General features: G+C 44.1%; 1 protein-coding gene across 3 annotated transcripts in view; it reads right to left on the reverse strand.

Moving 5' to 3' along the window:
* The window catches only part of LOC115093962 (RNA exonuclease 1 homolog), a 298859-nt gene that overhangs the window by 75971 nt on the left and 206066 nt on the right, over positions 1 to 16822 (reverse strand). Inside the window, exon 15 of one of the 3 annotated variants that reach the window (XM_029606512.1) lies at positions 10744 to 10825. The exons of the other annotated variants lie outside the window; for them this stretch is intronic. Coding sequence (XP_029462372.1) covers positions 10808 to 10825 — 18 coding nt within the window. The 3' untranslated portion in view covers positions 10744 to 10807. Of the gene's footprint in view, positions 1 to 10743; positions 10826 to 16822 lie in introns of those variants that run through there. 3 annotated transcript variants of the gene reach the window in all.

Below are 16822 nucleotides of genomic sequence, written 5' to 3' on the forward strand. Positions count from 1 at the left end.
ACAACTGCTAAACCTTCCTGAGCGCAATCTGTCTATTGCCATTATCTCCTTGTCCTGCAATCCTAAGCTTGCAGCCGTGGTTGCCGCCCCTATACTGAAAGAGTGAGACGAGTAACCTGCTACTCAGACTCCCGCTGCTTGCAATGCCTTGTGGAGGACCTAACTAAACTGGTATCAGGTTAGCGAGAAACGCTGGGGACCTGGTGTTGGTTGCAGTGGCTCCACAGGCATGGGGCCGCTGCGATCAACACCAACCACATGATTGGGTGGACCGGCCCACTGGGGCATGCCAAAGCTCCGATATGCCAATCCACCCTTGCCCAGCCCTTCCAGCAAGAAATCCAAAGTCAGCAACACTGAGGCTTTACCAGGGGTACACAATGCTTCCCAGAGCACCAATCTTCAAAACTCTCACATAAGCCAATGATGTAGAAAATTATCTGGCCTTAAGCAGGATAGCCACTACTGCCTGAATATCCTCTCAACTAATTGTACCCTTTTAAGGGTTAAGCTGTAAGACAAAAATCAATTCAGATCCTCATGAAGAACCGGACCACGCGACAGCAATTCCTTGCCTACCTGAAACTTTAGGGGCTTCCACACAGCAAACACATGAGATCTGCATACCAGGGATGCCCTGGCAAATCTGAAGCAACAAGAATCACAAGATCTGCATGCCCCATGATTCTCTGAAGGACTCTTCCTATCATGGGCCAAGGAAGAAACATACAGGAGACCAACTGTCGACCAAGCTTGGACCAGAGCATCAAATCCAGATGAAAAATTTGCTTTAGACTGAAAATTCTCTGTATCTTTGTGTTCCTGACAATCACCATAAGATCCAGAGGAATTCCCCATCTGACAACAATCTGATTGAAGGCTACTTGAGACAGAGCCCCGAATCGACAATACAACTGAGATAATATGCCTGAGCACACCTATGTGAGAGATTGATAAACCTGTAGATCCTTTTCCATCCAAGCAAGAAGTAAATCTCTGACACCTGGAAGGCTCTTGATGACTTACATAGACGAAGAAATTAATCAAGATGGCAAAAAGTCAAGCGGAAGAGAGGATTGCCAAAGAGGTAAAGAGTGGTAACAAAACATTTTTCAGATATATCAGTGAAAAGAGAAAAGTTCAAAATGGTATAGTGAAATTGAAAGGTGGAAAGGATCAATGCGTGGAGAGAGACGAAGAAATGGCAGAAATATTAAATGAATACTTCAGTTCTGTGTTCACTAAAGAGGACCCTGGAGAAGGACCAACACTAGTTAACAAGAAACTGGAGGGGAATGGAGTAGATGTAACTCCATTTACAGTAGAAAATGTATGGGAAGAGCTGGTGAAACTGAAAGTGGACAAAGCCATGGGGCCTGATGAAGTTCATCCCAGAATACTGAGGGAGCTCAGAGATGTGCTGGCAGGTCCGCTGTGTGACCTATTCAATAGATCCCTAGAAACGGGAGTGGTGCCGAATGATTGGAGGAGAGCGGTGGTGGTCCCGCTTCACAAGAGTGGGAACAGAGAAGAGGCTGGTAACTACAGACCGGTTAGCCTCACTTCGGTGGTGGGAAAAGTAATGGAGTCACTGTTGAAAGAGAGAATAGTGAACTATCTACAGTCGGGAGAATTGCTGGACCAGAGGCAGCATGGATTCACCATTGGAAGATCCTGTCAGACAAATCTGATTGACTTTTTTGACTGGGTAACCAAGGAATTGGATCGAGGAAGAGCACTCGATGTCATCTACTTGGATTTCAGCAAAGCTTTTGACACTGTCCCGCACAGGAGACTGGTGAATAAAATGAGAAGCTTAGGAGTGAGTGCCGAGGTGGTGGCCTGGATTGCAAACTGGTTGACGGACAGAAGACAATGTGTGATGGTAAATGGAACTCTCTCTGAAGAGAGAGCGGTTTTAAGCGGTGTACCGCAGGGATCGGTGTTGGGACCGGTCCTTTTCAATATCTTTGTGAGCGACATTGCGGAAGGGATAGAAGGTAAGGTATGTCTTTTTGCGGATGACACTAAGATCTGCAACAGAGTGGACACGCCGGAAGGAGTGGAGAGAATGAGACGGGATTTAAGGAAGATGGAAGAGTGGTCGAAGACATGGCAGCTGACATTCAATGCCAAGAAGTGCAAAGTCATGCATATGGGGAGTGGAAATCCGAATGAACTGTATTCGATGGGGGGAGAAAGGCTGATGTGCACGGAGCAGGAGAGAGACCTTGGGGTGATGGTGTCTAATGATCTGAAGTCGGCGAAACAATGTGACAAGGCGATAGCTAAAGCCAGAAGAATGCTGGGCTGCATAGAGAGGAATATCGAGTAAGAAAAGGGAAGTGATTATCCCCTTGTACAGGTCCTTGGTGAGACCTCACCTGGAGTATTGTGTTCAGTTCTGGAGACCGTATCTCCGAAGAGACAGAGACAAGATGGAGGCGGTCCAGAGAAGGGTGACCAAAAAGGTGGAAGGTCTTCATCAAATGACTTATGAGGAGAGATTGAAGAATCTAAATATGTACACCCTGGAGGAAAGGAGGAGCAGAGGTGATATGATACAGACTTTCAGATACTTGAAAGGTTTTAATGATCCAATGACAACGACAAACCTTTTCCATAGGAAAAAAATCAGCAGAACCAGGGGTCACGATTTGAAGCTCCAGGGAGGAAGATTCAGAACCAATGTCAGGAAGTATTTCTTCACGGAGAGGGTGGTGGATGCCTGGAATGCCCTTCCGAAGGAAGTGGTGAAGACCAGAACTGTGAAGGACTTCAAAGGGGCGTGGGATAAACACTGTGGATCCATAAAATCAAGAGGCCGTCAATAAAGAGTGGGTGGCTCGCCAGAATGACGGCTACTGCCTGGAGATAATACCCTTATTCAATAAACATACACATGGTTACTGTGACTCCAACATCACTCTAAGCTACAACAGCAAGAGGAAATGTGGAAAAAAGGATTCGCACTCACAAAGTGGGGAGTAGCTGGCTTGTTACGGCGGTTACTACCCCAAACCAAATAAGCCTGATACTTCACTTTCAATACATATCCAGCATAGCTCTCTGCTTCAACAGCAGGGGAGAAGAAAAACTGATACTTCACGCATAGCTCTCTGCTTCAACGGCAGGGGAGAAGAAAAACTGATACTTCACGCATATCCAGCATAGCTCTCTTCTTCAACGGCAGGGGAGAAGAAAAAAGGATTCGCACTCACAAAGCGGGGAGTAGCTGGCTTGTTACGGCGGTTACTACCCCAAACCAAATAAGCCTGATACTTCACTTTCAATGCATATCCTGCTTCAACCGCAGGGGAGAAGAAAAACTGATACTTCACGCATATCCAGCATAGCTCTCTACTTCAACGGCAGGGGAGAAGAAAAACTGATACTACACGCATATCCAGCATAGCTCCCTGCTTCAACGGCAGGGGAGAAGAAAAACAACCAATAAGGGCTGAATAACACAGTCTGGGTAAAACAAATAAACATGGGTGTAGCTTGCTTATTGCGGCGGTTACTACCCCTACTACCCCTAACTAATCAAGCTTGATATTTCACTTGGTTGCAGCTCCATCACTGCTCTCTACAAATGTGAAGCTTGCTGGGCAGACTGGATGGGCCGTTTGGTCTTCTTCTGCCGTCATTTCTATGTTTCTATGTTACCACCGTGGCATTGGTCTGACATCATCCTGACCTTTCAAGATGAGGTGCAATTTCTAGAAGAGTTAACTGAATCGCTCTAGCCTCTAACAGACTCACTATTTGGCCTCCTTGAAATTCCACTGTCCCTTTACACTACACACCACACAATGAGGCTCCCCAGCCTTTGAGACTGGTATCACACAGATCAGGGTTTCCAGATCCATAACCAGTTCCAAGTTTTTGGTATTTAGCCACTACTGTAGACTTATCCTGATGGACTCTAGCACCAAGTTATGTGAAATTTTGTAACTGGGGAGTCCATCTGGAAAGTAAAGCTCTCTGAAGAGGTCTCATGTGCGCTCTTGCCTATGGCATTAAATCCAAAACTGATATCATGAAGCCCAGGAGCTGAAGATAAGACCGTACATACTGTCTGGTTCATGGTAACTAATAATGCCTGAATCTCACAATCCAACTTCTGTATTCTTTAATCCTTCAACTGAACACTGCCCCATTTTCATATTGAACCAAGTTCCTAGTTAGTCCAGAGTCTGGGTCAGTTGAAGACTGCTCTTGAAGAAATTGACAATCCACCTTAGCTCTTGAAGTTGAACTTTCTGGGTGACTAGGACATTTAGAGTGGCTTCAATCTAATCAACCAACATCATAAGAACATGCCATACTGGGTCAGACCAAGGGTCCATCAAGCCCAGCATCCTGTTTCCAACAGTGGCCAATCCAGGCCATAAGAACTTGGCAAGTACCCAAAAACTAAGACTAGTCCATGTTACCGTTGCTAGTAACAGCAGTGGTTATCTAAGTCAACTTATTTATTTGTGGTTTTTTATATACCAACCATCGTTTGGAACATCTGATCGGTTTACAGTAGAAACGGCAAATTCAGCAACAGGCTTTACATATAACTTAGTGTATAACAAGATTAATAGTCAGGGTAAAGATCGGAGGATAACAATAGTAGGGTACATAAGTATATTTCTCTGCGTAAACAGTAATTAGGGAAGGTCATTGAACCTAGGAAAAATAAATATCCCAAATTATATACAGATATTCACAGTTGCCATATGGACTAGAAGGGGGAATACCTTCATTTACATATATCTTTACTCAGGGGGGTAGACAGATAAACAGGTGAGGGTGGGAAACAACCTATGGAAGGGAGAGAGGGAGGGAAACAGCACCTTGGAAAGAAGGAAGTAGAGGGCTGTGAGATAAGAATTAACTGAAGGTTTGTTTGAAAAGCCATGTTTTGAGGTTTTGTTTAAATTTCTTATAGCATGGTTCTTGACGTAAGGTGTGAGGCATGCTGTTCCATAAAGATGGGCCGGCAATGGATAGGGCCCAGTTCGCGGTGGACTTCAGTCTTGTTGTTTTATGGGGTGGGGTGTGTAGTGTAGCCATGTGTTTGCTAGAGGGTCTGCCAGATTCACGGAAGTGGAGGTGTTCCTTGAACCATTGCATGTCATAATTGTAGAGGGATTTATGAATGAGGGTGAGTGTTTTATATTGAATCCGGGCAGTTACGGGTAGCCAGTGTAAGTGTGAGAACAGGGGTGATATGTTCGTTTTTGTGTAATAGCAGGTAATGGACTTCTCCAAGAACTTATCCAATCCTTTTTTTTTTTTTTTTTTTTTTAAACACAGCTATACTAACTGCACTAACCACATCTTCTGGCAACAAATTCCAGAATTTAATTGTGCGTTGAGTGAAAAAGAACTTTCTCCGATTAGTTTTAAAATGTGCCACATGCTAACTTCATGGAGTGCCCCCTAGTCTATTATCCGAAAGAGTAAAAAACCGATTCACATCTACCCGATCTAGACCTCTCATGATTTTAAACACCCCTATCATATCCACTTCTCAGCAGTCTTCTCCAAGCTGAAAAGTCCTAACTTCTTTAGTCTTTCCTCATAGGGGAGCTGTTCCATTCCCCTTATTTTGGTCACCCTTCTCTGTTCCTTCTCAATCACAATTATATTTTTTTTGAGATGCGGCAACCAGAATTGTACACAATATTCAAGGTGCGGTCTCACCATGGAGCGATACAGAGGCATTATGACATTTTCCATTTTATTCACCATTCCCTTTCTAATAATTCCCAACATTGTTTGCTTTTTTGACTGCCGCAGCACACTGAACCGACGATTTCAATGTGTTATCCACTATGACGCCTAGATCTCTTTCTTGGGTAGTAGCACCTAATATGGAACCTAACATTGTGTAACTATAGCATGGGTTATTTTTCCCTATATGCATCCCCTTGCACTTGTCCACATTAAATTTTATCTGCCATTTTGATGCCCAATTTTCTAACCTCACAAGGTCTTCCTACAATTTATCACAATCTGCTTGTGATTTAACTACTCTGAACAATTTTGTATCTGCAAATTTGATTACCTCACTTGTCGTATTTCTTTCTAGATCATTTATAAATATATTGAAAAGTAAGGGTCCCAATACAGATTCCTGAGGCACTCCACTGAGGAAATTGTCCATTTAATCCTACTCTGTTTCCTGATTTTTAGCCAGTTTGTAATCCACGAAAGGACCTCGCCACCTGTCCCATGACTATTTTTCCTAGAAGCCTCTCATGAGGAACTTTGTCAAATGCCTTCTGAAAATCCAAGTACACTACATATACAGGTTCACCTTTATCCACATGTTTATTAACTCCTTCAAAAAAGTAAAGCAGATTTGTGAGGCAAGACTTGCCTTGGGTAAAGCCATGCTGACTTTGTTCCATTAAACCATGTCTTTCTATATGTTCTGTGATTTTGATGTTTAGAACACTTCCCACTATTTTTCCTGGCACTGAAGTCAGGCTAACTGGTCTGTAGTTTCCCGGATCACCCCTGGAGCCCTTTTTAAATATTGGGGTTACATTAGTTATCCTCCAATCTTCAGGTACAATAGATGATTTTAATGACAGGTTACAAATTTTTACTAAGAGGTCTGAAATTTCATTTTTTAGTTCCTTCAGAACTCTGGGGTGTATACTATGCGGTCCAGGTGATTTACTACTCTTCAGTTTGTCAATCAGGTCTACCACATCTTCTAGGTTCACCATGATTTGGTTCAGTCCATCTGAATTATTATCCATGAAAGCCTTCCCCAGTACGGGTACCTCCCCTACATTCTCTTCAGTAAACACTGAAGAAAAGAAATCATTTAATCAGATAAGGATGAACCAAGATTCTTTTCTTGAAGGAAAAGCTGCCATTCCTTCCTTGCAACCACCATTACATTACCTCTGAAAAGGTTCTTGGATACACTGCTAACCCAAAGGGCAGGGCTTGTAACTGGAAATGCTGATGCAGAATCACAAACCTAAGAAAGCGCCGATTGTCCTTCCTTATTGGAATATGAAGATAAGCCTCCATCGGATCAAATGTGGTCAGGAATTTCCCCTTACTGCCAGGATCACTAATTTTAGTGTTTCCAATCTGAAATGTTACCCTTATGATTTTGTTGACCCATTTCAGATCAAAAATGGGGCCAAAAGAACAGTCCTTTCTGGGAATCCAAAACACTGAATATCAACAGAGTCCTCTAGGTTCCCTTGGAATTAGAACCACATCCTTCAAATTGAGAAACCTTTCTAGAGTCAACATTATTGCTTCCCTTTTTTTGGCAAAGCAAAAAGGGGAAACCAGAAAAGTATTCACATGCCTCTTGGTGTTAAGGGAAGGAGGCCTAAAATCCCTTGCTGCTCTGTAGCTTGAAAATGGCTGCCAGAGCTCTTTCTGACTCCTGGGATTCAACTTCTCTGGAGCTCTCTCAGAGCTCTCTGAACAATCGCAGCAATATTTTCAATGCCCCCCTTCCACCAGAACCTTCCTCAGGTTACAAGATAGAGTGTAGTTTTCTTCCTGCAGTCTGCCACCATTATACCCTGCTTGTGATTCGTGGTCTGAACAAAAACATTTCTTGCAACTCACCCAAGGCACTGTGCTAAACAGTCTGGATGCTTGAAAGAAATATATCCCACTGATGTAGCCTTTTGGAAGCTCTTTTCTCTGGTTTCTTAGGTTTTTTTTTTTAAACCTTATTGCTGCTCACAACAGCCCAAGATTTACAAGAACAGCACTTGAAGGTAAGAAAGAAACCTAAAAGGGAGAGCCTAGAGCTACAGCAAGTGGGTGTAAGAATGTGTGTTTGTGAGGGGGGAGGGAGGGAGGGTGACATTTAGGAGGAGGAGGAAGGGGGAAAATGAGGGAGAGAGCATAGGCTCTCTCCTCAGGAGTTGAAATTTCCTCCCTATTCAGTCTCCATTTTTTTTTAAATGACCAAGGATCCTTTCTCAACTGAAGAAATGAGAGCAGGTCTTTTACCTCAGGAGTCTTCAATTTTCCTTTTCAGCTTACCAGGCTGCAGTCCACAGCACAGGATGCTTGCTTACCATCTTCTGAAGACAGAATACTAGTAGGCTGAAGTCAACACGGATACCTATAACGGGCAATATCAGCAAGCCTGTTGCTATTTGTCTGCATCTTGGTCTGACTGGTTGAGAGGTAAAACAATTTCTGATGACTCACCCAAGCAGTATCCTCAGAAAAAGTGCAGACACTAATCAAATAAAGCTCCTGCTGCTGCGGTCAGCTCTGGCTGCTGAACAGACAAGGGCTCTTTTTTTTTTTTAACACTTTATTGCGCACAGGAAACCGCTCAAGCTTTTAAAAAAAACGTAACAGATAATGCTGTAGGGGAGAGCCTGAAAAATGGCAGGGGGGGGGGGGCACGGAGGGAAGGAAGGTATCCCAAATGAGCTTGAAGCCCCCTGGGTCCTGGCTCGCTCAACTGAAGGAGAGAGCTCAAGGCTCTCTCCTCAGAGCAGATATATTTTTTAAATCCAAGGACCCTGCTCAACTGAGGGAGTAGGAACTAAAAGCCTCCTCCAAACTAGCTTGTCAACCTACCAAGCCATAGTCCACAGCATGGGATGCTCACCTACCATCTGCTGGAGACAGAGAATACTGGCAGGCTGATGTCGATATGGATGCATATAAACAGGTGACATTGATGAACCTGCTGATCAGTCTCCATCTGCTGGTGAGCGAGCATAACAGATTCATCAGGAGTGGCCTGACTGGATGAAGAGGAAATATGTTTTAGACATTTAGATATAAAATTTTAGTGCCTGGGAAATGTTAATTTGTTTCTGTTTTCCCCTTCCATGCAAGACCTTTCCCTATCTACTTCTCAGATAACGCTGTTTACCCATACCAGGTGTTCTCTGAAGACAAGAGATCAATCACACAAGTAAAGTCATGCGACCACACAGACTCAAGTGGAATGTCCATCCTGCACTTTCTGGTCAAGACTAAGTCTATACTGAGCATATGTGATGCTCTTCACATGGTAGCAGTCCTGCAGCAACATCGGTTTGGATAACCAAGCTGCATAAGCAGGAGAGAACTCCTCCCAGAAAGGAGGTAGGTGGAATTGTATAACATGGTAAAAGATCAACTGTCCTATCCAGTTTGTCCAGATATTTCTGGCTATCAGTCACAATGCCTGACCACGTGAAAGATATTCTTTATCCAAGAAGGTATATTATGTCCTCCTTTGTGCTCCATCTTGGGTAGAATAGTTTCCTCCCAGCAACCACCCTTCTGATGTTAAACCACAAAGCTCTTTAATAATCTAATCCAAAAAGTCAGCAATATTAATATAGCCACTGGCCTAACATCTGGCCTTCTACGTCCTCTACGCAACCTGCTAGATGTAGCTATATGAGAACCTTCAATTCCACTAGGATTTCTAGTTACTACAGAACTTGCTGCTTGCCAGGTACACCCAACTGCCGGTTGATTCCACCACCGTAGGCTTCTAGAGAATCCTAGTCATGTGGTTGTGTGTTTCTACTAGGACTTCTAACATTTCATATTAACCACTTTGCCATTCTTAAAAGCAGCCCCACATGCTTTGTAGAACTAAGTGCTGCAAAACTCAAATATGCTCTTCACTTTTAGCAATAAAAAATGCTATGTTTATCACATGGTCTCTGTTACTGTTTAGTTTATACCACCCACCTTGGAAGTATATTTCATCCTGGGATGGATGAAAAGTAAAGTAATCTTCAGAAAACACCTGTTATCTGTAAGCAAAATTCCTCTCTAAAAAAAACAAGTAGATGAGCAGTTATGTGTGGGACACACAGCTAAGGGTTGTATAAAAAAAAAAAGCAAGGAAAACAGGACAATCTGCCAACAGGAAAATATCTGCTTGAGGACGTCCCATATTCTCTTTATATTTTTTATAAAACCAAGTACAGAACAAAACCCAATCATAAAAGTGGATCCTTTAGAGTAATGGGGCCACAAATTTGGGCAATACCCCCTCAAAATGGCCTCTGAAGGCAGTCCAAATATTACATTCTACAAGAAACCATATCTAGGCAATGAGAAAATGTATGACTGAACTCCACATCACAGCTTTGCAATTAGAATGCAGACCTCAATATGGCCCTGAAATGACTGGCTTTATCAATGCCCTTCTAAAATCAAATCTTCCAAGATATAATCTACTACCCAATTGAAAATAGTATGTTTTGTCATTGCATGGCCTACCTCTATGGGGTCAAAAGAAACAAAAGGCTATATGAACTTTCTAAGGGCTTAAGCACACTCCAGATAGAAGGCAGTCTCTCAATATCCAGTGAATGGTCAGATCTATTATTTTGCACGAGAGCTAATGAGAAATGTTGGCAAGAAATATGACTAATTAAGGAGGAAATTTTATACCACCACGGGGTGTGGGGGGGAGACTTAGGATTCATGTAAAGAAACTTTATGGCAATGAAACTTGTACAGGGCAGATAAGGGGTCAGGTGCTCACCAAGTCTGTGGGTTGAATTGACTGCCACCAGAAGAAAAAAAACAAACTTATCTTTCCTTTATTTCTGCTACACCAGTCCAGAACATTAATGTTCTAGCCCACTTCCAGCTGATGAGGCAGAATTCCTTTTTTGTGTGTATGACATCAATAATAGATTATAACATGTACAGAACACAAATCAGATTTCCACTGACAAAGCTCAAAACCCCCAAAATGAAAGAAAAATAAGAGTAATTAACCTGAAATGCCAAAAAGATCCAAAGTAATTGTCTCTTCAACTTTCCATCCTTTAATTCCTCTTTTTCAGGGTAGGTTTCTGGACTGTTAAAGGAGAAATAAAAAAGCAAATTATTAGGGAAGTAAATTTTTTCTTCCTTGCCTTTGTTACACCAGTCCAGATCATTAGAGATGTACCAAAGCCCGAACTACTCTGGGTGGGTGGATTGTAATCTCACTTTTAGGCTGCTTGCTCCATACTTAGTGTCTTTTCCTTGTGAGAACATCCAACCTGTAGAGCCTCAAAAAAAGTATGTATAGATGACCAGGTTGCTGCTTTGCAAATCTCTGCTGCATTTACAGCACTTAATTCTGCCCATGAAGAAGAGTGAGTTTTTAATAAATGAGCCTTTATGCCTTCTTGCACTTGTTTAGCCTCCAAAATGTATGCTGAAGATATTGTTTCCTTAAGACATCTGGCAATTATTGACTTGGAAGTTCCTTTATGAAAATAACCACACAGCACAAATAATTTATCAGCTTTCACTACAAATTCCTGATGTCTAAATATCTTATTTAGGCTTGTCTCGCATCCAAATATTTTAGGGATTTCTCTCTTCCTTGGCCTTCTTTTGAAAATTAATAAATCACCTTCAGCAAAAAAGGATCTAGTTTATGTTATGTCCGGTCTCAGCTTCGCCCGATATGCCTCTCCTCTATTTCAGCCTTCTCCACCAGCCTCAGGAGAATGGTGTCCGTAGCATCTCCTTGCCGCACCCTCCGGTGTCCCCGGAGCGGCTTCCCGCCCTGTTGACCTGAGGCGCGCACGCCTCACATCTTATAGCAGTGTTGGTGCGAACCTTGGGGGCGTCCCCCTCAAGTGACGTCACTGCTTCTGACTTCAAAAGGTTGCCCATTTGCTGGCTCTCACCGAGTTAACGGACTGGATTCATTCCAGTCTGAAAAGCTGTTCTGCTGCTTGAAGCTATCTACACCCTCCAGGGTTCTACTATCTTGGGTACCCGCTCCTCGGGGGCCCATTGCTTATTTCCAGGTGCCTATCCTGAATCCAGGTACTCGCTCCTCGAGGGTCTGTGTGTCTATCCTGGTGCCTGCTACCAATTCTTCTACCTGCTGGAACACTACCCCCGCGGTGTTGGGTTCGTAACGTTTTGTTTTATTTTCGGCACTGCCTGTAGCTTTCAAATAAGTCTGAAGGGGGCTGGCTGGCTACAGGGTTGGTGCCATGCTGGGCATGCCCATTAGGGGCCAGTCAAAGTTCTGGAAACTTTGACAGAAGTTTTCCGTGATTGGGCTCCATCCTGATGTCACCCATATGTGAGGACTACCATCCTGCTTGTCCTGTGAGAAATGAAGTTTCTCACTTGGGATATTTTTTTCCAATTCTTGTCTCGGTGAGGAAAACTTTCCCTTCCTAAAAACTCTATCCTTTGAGAGGGCTGTAAATTGCTTTTGGTATAGCTGATTACCCAACCTAGTTTTTCTAGAAGTTCCACTACTTTGGTTGTTACCCGGATTCCTTCTGGATACAAGCTTGCTCTAATCTGCTAGTCTAAATACGGGTGAACTGAAATCCCTTCCATTCTTAATGATGCAGTTACCACCATTACCTTGGTGAAGGTTCTTAGAGCTGTTGCTAATCTAAAAAGGTAGAGCTCTGAACTGGTAAGGTTTTCCTGCTATGCAGAGGTGGAGGTACTTCTGGTGCAATTGTCTTACTGGTACATGGGAATAAGCCTCCATGAGATCTAGTGACGTGAAGAAAATAGGATAAAACATAAGCATTGTCAAGTTAAGTGTAAAACATTGATAAGACAAGTGAAGAGAGAATTTGAAATGAAGTTGGCCATGGAAGCAAAAACTCAAACACTTTTAAAAATATATCCAAAGCAAGAAACCTGTGAGTGAGTCGGTTGGACCATTAGATGACCGAGGGGTTAAAGGGGCTCTTAGGGAAGATAAGGCCAATGCAGAAAGACCAAATGAATTCTTTGCTTCAGTGTTTACTAATGAGGATATTGGGGAGATACCAGTTCCGGAGATGGTTTTCAGGGGTGATGAGAGACGAACTGAACGAAATCACTGTGAACCTGGAAGATGTAGTAGGCCAGATTGATAAACTTAAGAGTAGCAAATCACCTGGACCAGATGGTATGCATCCTAGGGTACTGAAGCAACTAAAAAAAATGAAATTTCTGATCTATTAGTTAAAATTTGTAACCTATCATTAAAATCATCCATTGTACTTGAAGACTGTAAGGTGGCCAATGTAACCCCAATATTTAAAAAAAGGCTCCAGAGGCGATCCAGGTAACTATAGACCAGTGAGCCTGACTTCAGTGCCGGGAAAAATAGTGGAAACTATTCTCAAGATCAAAATCGCAGAGCATATAGAAAGACATGGTTTAATGGAACACAGTCAACACGGATTTACCCAAGGGAAGTCTTGCCTAACAAATCTGCTTCATTTTTTTGAAGGGGTTAATAAACATGTGGATATAGGTGAACCAGTAGATGTAGTGTATTTGGATTTTCAGAAGGCATTTGACAAAGTCTCATGAGAGGCTTCTACGAAAACTACAAAAAATAAATGAGGAGGCGATGTCCTTTTGTGGATTACAAACTGGTTAAAAGACAGGAAACAGAGAATAGAATTAAATGGTCAATTTTCATAGTGGAAAAGGGTAAACAGTGGAGTGCCTCAGGGATCTGTACTTGGACCGGTGCTTTTCAATATATATATAAATGATCTGGAAAGGAATACGACAAGTGAGGTTATCAAATCTGCGGATGATACAAAATTATTCAGAGTAGTTAAATCACAAGCGGACTGTGATACATTACAGGAGGACCTTGCAAAACTGGAAGATTGGGCATCCAAATGGTAGATGAAATTTAATGTGGACAAGTGCAAGATGATGCATACAGGGAAAAATAACCCTTGCTGTAGTTACACTATGTTAGGTTCCATATTAGGAGCTACCACCCAGGAAAAAGATCTAGGCATCATAGTGGATAATACTTTGAAATCGTCGGCTCAGTGTGCTGCAGCAGTCAAAAAAGCAAACAGAATGTTAGGAATTATTAGGAAGGGAATGGTTAATAAAACAGAAAATGTCATAATGCCTCTATATCACTCCATGGTGAGACCACACCTTGAATACTGTGTACAATTCTGGTCACCGCATCTCAAAAAAGATATAGTTGCGATGGAGAAGGTACAGAGAAGGGCAATGAAGACCACACCACAGCTCTACAGATCTCTTGGGGAGACACCAGCTGAATGTGCTCTAAAACCCATCAGAACCGCTCTTCCTTTTGATACATAAGCTGCAGAGATAGTCTCTTTCAACCAACAAGACAAGGAAGCCTTAAGACGCCTTTTTGTCTTTTTTTGCTCCCACGAACAGGATGAACAAATGATCAGAACGACGAAAAGCATTAGTGACTTTCAAGTAACGTAATACCACCCGTCTCACATCCAAAAGGTGAAGTTCTCATCCCATCGAGGGATCGCGAGCCCAATCTGGAAACCCGGGCAACTCCACTGATTGGTTTACATGAAAAACAGACACCACCATAGGAAGAAATAAAGGTACCATACGGAAGGACACCGTATCATACGATATCCGGAGAAACGGATCAAGGCATGAAAACGTCTGCAATTCCGAAATCCTTCTAGCTGACAGATAGCTATGAAAAAGACAGTCTTCAGAGTCAGGAACTTCAAAGATACCAGATTCAGAGCCTCGAACGGCTCCTTGCAAAGGACCCGTAGCACGAGATTAAGATTCCATTACGGACAAATGCGACGCAGAGGTGGACGGAGATGTTTGACTCATCGTAGAAAAACACACCACATCCAGATGGGATGCCAAGGCCTTCCCCCCTGGACTCTCCCTCAGACAGCCCAAAGTGGAAACCTGGACCTGAAGGGAACTATGGGCTAATCCTTTGGATAAACCCACCTGCAAAAAAGACAAAATATGAGGCACAGACACCTGAAGAGGGTCCAATCCCTGTTGTCTCCAGCAGGTCTCAAACACCTTCCATACCCTGGAATAGGCTAAAGAGGTAGCAGGGCGTCTCACTTGGAGCAGTGTGGTAATTACTGGTTCCGAATACCCCCTCATGCGCAATCACCTCCTCTCAAAAGTCAAGCATTGAGACAAATGTGATCCTCCCGATTGGAAAATATAGGACACTGATGCAGGAGATCCTGTAAATGGGTCAGGAGTAGCGATCCGTCCACTGCCAGCCGCACCAGATCCACAAACCATGGATGGCGAGGCCTTTCCAGAGCCACCAGAATCACTGACCCCGCGTGGCCCTCTACCCGCGGCCACGGAGGAAAGATGTACAGGATGACTCCGGTCGGCCACGGACATACAAGGGCATCGAGCCCCTCCACCCCAGACTCCCTCCAGCAGCTGAAGAACCTTTGTGTCTTGGTATTGAGACTTGTTGCCATGAGATCAAACTGCCTGTACCGCCACAGTTACGGTGCGCAACGTTCTCCATCCGAAAACACGATACCTTCAAACTCCGTTGATTTTCTTAAGGTCTAAGATAGGTCGGAATGTGCCTTCCTTCTTGGGCACCACAAAATAGATGGAATATCTGCCTTGACTGTTTGGACACTGGCACTGGTACAACCATCTCCAGAGTTAACCACTGAAGAGTCTCCAGGACCGCTGCCCGCTTGCTTTGGGAAAGACAACACGACTCCAGAAAGACTGCAGTGAGAGGGTGGGGGGGGGAGGACAGTCTTGGGCAGAGGCCTCCGAGGGCCTCATCTGACGAAAACGTCTGTACTCCCGAAAGTGAGGCCAAGAAGAGAAAGGTTTCAGACCAGTCTTTCGATCCTCTGGCAGCCTATTGCCCTTTGTCTCTCCCAGCGACTTCAGACGATAGAGGTTCTCACCAAACAGCAGTTTCCCCTGAAAGGGCAGATTACAGAGCTGCAAGTTTGATGACAGATCCACTGACTAGTTGCGTAGCCACAAGTGTCGTCTGGACGCCAGAGACACCATAGCGCTGGCCACGGTTCTCACCAGGTCATACAAGGCATCCACGCCATTGGCAACCCCTGCTTCCAGGCAGGTCGCCTGGACTGGGGAAAGAGTCCCGGAGGCAGACTGCTCCTGCGGCTTCTGTATCCAACGCAAACAGGCCCGCTGCATCAGAATTGCATATACCGCCGCCTGCAGGCCAAGCCCCAGGACTTTAAAAGCTCGCTTGAGATGCACTTCCAACTTCCGATCCTGAACATCCTTCAGAGCGGAAGCTCCAGCCACTGGAATAGGGGTGGTCTTAGTGATTGCTGAAACTGCCGCATCCACCGCCGGCACTACTTTTGCCCTCACTGTGTCATACGACCCATTTTGAATATTGGCAATATGGCCCGAGTGCAGGAGGTCGCTCCCGGACCCCCGCTGGACTTTTGGAAAGTCTTGTGGGGGGGGGGTCAGGAGGCCCCCCCAAGCTGGCCAAAAGTCCCTGGGGGTCCAGTGGGGATCCGGGAGCGATCTCCTGCACTCGTGACGTCGGGTGACAGGAACCAAAATGGCGCCGGCGCTACCTTTGCCCTGTCATATGGTAAGGGCAAAGGGCCACCGGCGCCATTTCTATTAACGCAGCCGTGGCCCAAGAGCGGGAGATCGTGCCGGGACCCCCCCACTGGTCCCCAGGTAATTTAAAACATTTTGGGGGAGTTCGGGATTTGTTTTAAAGGGTCGGGTGGGTTTTAGGGTTGTTTTGGTGTGCCGGTTTTCCCGCCGATTTACGATTTGACGATTTTTTTAACAAAAAAACAATGACGATCAGATTTCCCTCCCCCCCCCCAGCCAAAATCGATCGTTAAGACGATCGATCACACGATTCACATCCCTAGTGTATATCAAGACATCTTAGATGTTGTGGGAACAGGAGATGTTAACACACTCCTAGCATTCAGAAAGGATTTAGGCTACTTAGCAGGAAAGATAAAATCAGAATAATATTTTACAAAGCATTTACATGGATAACATAAGATAAATGTGGCACCCAAATCTAAAGTATCTTTCCTTAAGGTGAGGAAAC

Source organism: Rhinatrema bivittatum, chromosome 1, assembly GCF_901001135.1.
Source record: "Rhinatrema bivittatum chromosome 1, aRhiBiv1.1, whole genome shotgun sequence".
In the NCBI taxonomy this organism is placed as follows: Eukaryota; Metazoa; Chordata; class Amphibia; order Gymnophiona; family Rhinatrematidae; genus Rhinatrema; species Rhinatrema bivittatum.